The following is a 2,613-nucleotide window of genomic DNA, read 5'->3' as shown; positions in this document are numbered from 1 at the left end:
CGCCGTTGATGGGGACAATTTTTGTGTTATATAGCTTGATATCGTGATAATAATCAAGATTACTACTTCAGACTTTCCTGCTTTATTTTTAATTTTATATTTTTTTTTGAGTTCTCACATTTGTGTTTCTTGTTCAGGTGTATGCACACACGTTCTAAAGGCTTGCCTCTAGAACCTTTCGATTCGGAGATCGAAGCAACAAACCGGAAGAGGAACGCCTATAGGAGACTCACACAGAAAATTCAAGCTTCGTCGCCTAACCGCACAGGAGCACCTTCAGATCAGAGGGATCTTTCACCCATCCGATCACCAGTTCAGGACCATATTCTATTTGATCCCGTCTCTCCTAGTCTGATGGAGTACGAAGGGGGTAACAACGGTCCACCACCTCCTCCTCCCAATTATGCTGAGCTTCTATGACAGCTGGAGGAGTTGCGTCAACAGGTCAACCGTGGACCACCTGTGCCTGTGCAGAATCAATATGTGTACCAAGGCCAGACAAATCCAACTGTGCATAGCAACATCGCGGCCAATACCTTTGAGATGAAAAGAGAACTAATCCAGATGGTGGAGAACATTGCTTTTAGGGGCAAATCCACTGACGACACTAACAAGCATATCACCAAGTTCATCCAGATTTGTAACACAACAAAGATGAATGGAGTGACAGATGAGCAGGTTCGCCTAAGGCTGTTTCCTTTCTCTTTAAAGGATTCAGCAAAGGATTGGTTGGAGAGTTTGGAGCCCGGATCGATTAGAACATGGGATGCTATGGTGGAAATTTTTTTGGAGAAATTCTACCCCCCTAGTGAAGCTATAAAGAGACAACACGAGATCATTGCATTGCAGATGACTCCTACAGAGAATATCAGAGATGCATGGGGGAGGTTCAAATCTTTGATGAAACGGTGTCCCAACTATGGGTTAACCCCGACAGTCCAAGTTATTACATTTTTCAAGGGCTGTGTGCCTGAAGCACAAAGGGAGTTGAACTTGAGCTCAGGTGGTAATTTTCTCAAGAAAGGAGTAAATGAAGCCATGAAATTAATAGATGAACTCGCATCTAATGACGAAGGATGGAGCAACGAAAGGAGTGAGGTGCATAGGGTAGCGTCCACCACAGATCATGATCCTATGAGCGCCCTATCCGACAAGCTGGATGCGCTAACTATGAAATTTGACTGCATGGCAATGAGGCACCCGTCTCAAGAATCCCAAGGATATATGGAGGACGTTAACTATGTGAATCAAGGGGGCAACAACCGGTACTACAATAACCAACGCCTCAACTTTCAGGGTGGAGGTTATAATCAGTCTGGGAACAAGGGGCATCCCAATCTCTCTTATGGGAACCCCAATAATGCTCTGCAACCACCCCCGGGGTTCACGGTTAATAATGGAGTGGTTAACGATCCGAAGAAGATGACTACGGAAGACATACTCAAATCTTTCATGTTACAGTCCAATAAGCTAATGGAACAAAACAATCAAAGGATGGAGAAGGTGGAGATAGATGTGCAGAGTATGGCCACTCATTTGAAGAACATCGACACGCAGATCAGTCAGATTTCCCAGACTGTGAGTACTATTACTCAACCGGGAAAGTTCCCTTCGAACACCATTATAAATCCCAAAGATTGCAAAGCTGTGCAGTTGAGGAGTGGAAAAAGTTATGATGGACCTGCAATGCCATCAGAGGATAGAGTAACAGAAAAGGGACCTGAAGAGGAGGAGTTAGTCGAGGAAGTTGAGACCGAGATAGTACATATTACTTCCCCACCTAAGGAGAACGTGGCCCCAACTCTACCTACACCACCTGCAGCAGCTCACACTCCCACTGACGTGAGGATTCCCTATCCTCAACGTGTGCAGAAGAAGAAGACAGATGCACAGTTCTTGAGATTCTTTGATATATTTAGGAAGGTGCAAATAAACATCCCATTGGTGGAGGCACTACAGCAGATGCCGAGGTATGCCAAGTTTCTGAAGGATGTGGTTTCCAACAAGAGGAGATGGATGGAGTATGAGACGGTGAATTTAACTGAAAGCTGCAGCGCCATTATTCAGAAGAAGTTTCCAGCTAAACTGAAGGATCCAGGAAGTTTTACCATCTCTTGCATAGTGGGAGATTGTCAAGAAGGGAGAGCATTATGTGATCTGGGGGCGAGTATCAACCTGATGCCCTATTCATTCTTCCAGAAAATGAAGATTGGAGAGGCACTGGCAATTCTTTATCTGCTATACTCATCTCTTGAGCTGTCGTATTCCTTCTTTGCGCTCAACAGTTTCCCTAGGACCCTTTTTGCCTCACTGACCCTTAACTGTGTGAAACTTCCCCCCGATGAGGAGTTCGCCAAATCTTTCGTGGCCCTGTTCATTCCCTCATAGAAGACATGATGTATCTCTATGTCCGCCATGTGATGGTTGGGACACGCATCCAAAAGGCCCATATACTTCGCCCAATATTCACTCAAAGGCTCGTCGTATCCTTGCCTCACACTAGTGATCTCTCTCTTCAATGCGCTCGTCTTAGATGATGGGAAAAAATTTCCTAGGAAAACTGACTTGAAGTCGGCTCAGCTCTCGATGGAATTAGGAGGCAGTCGCATGAAC

At 45.2% G+C, this 2,613-nt stretch overlaps 1 protein-coding gene across 1 annotated transcript; it reads left to right on the top strand.

The window, feature by feature from the left end:
- Positions 1 to 564: 564 nt before the first annotated feature.
- LOC121779002 lies at positions 565 to 2,388 on the top strand. Its single transcript, XM_042176363.1, has one exon. It carries the CDS (start codon positions 565 to 567, stop codon positions 2,386 to 2,388), a length of 1,824 nt encoding a protein of 607 aa, XP_042032297.1.
- The last annotated feature ends 225 nt before the right edge of the window (positions 2,389 to 2,613 follow it).

This window comes from Salvia splendens, chromosome 19 (assembly GCF_004379255.2).
Source record: "Salvia splendens isolate huo1 chromosome 19, SspV2, whole genome shotgun sequence".
Classification (NCBI taxonomy): Eukaryota; Viridiplantae; Streptophyta; class Magnoliopsida; order Lamiales; family Lamiaceae; genus Salvia; species Salvia splendens.
The sequence above is the reverse complement of the archived record's forward strand: the minus strand, read 5'-3'. Positions and strand labels throughout refer to the sequence as shown.

Bases quoted from the DNA above. Each gene is read 5' to 3' on its own strand.
- LOC121779002 (XM_042176363.1), top strand. From the start codon at position 565: ATGGTGGAGAACATTGCTTTTAGGGGCAAATCCACTGACGACACTAAC.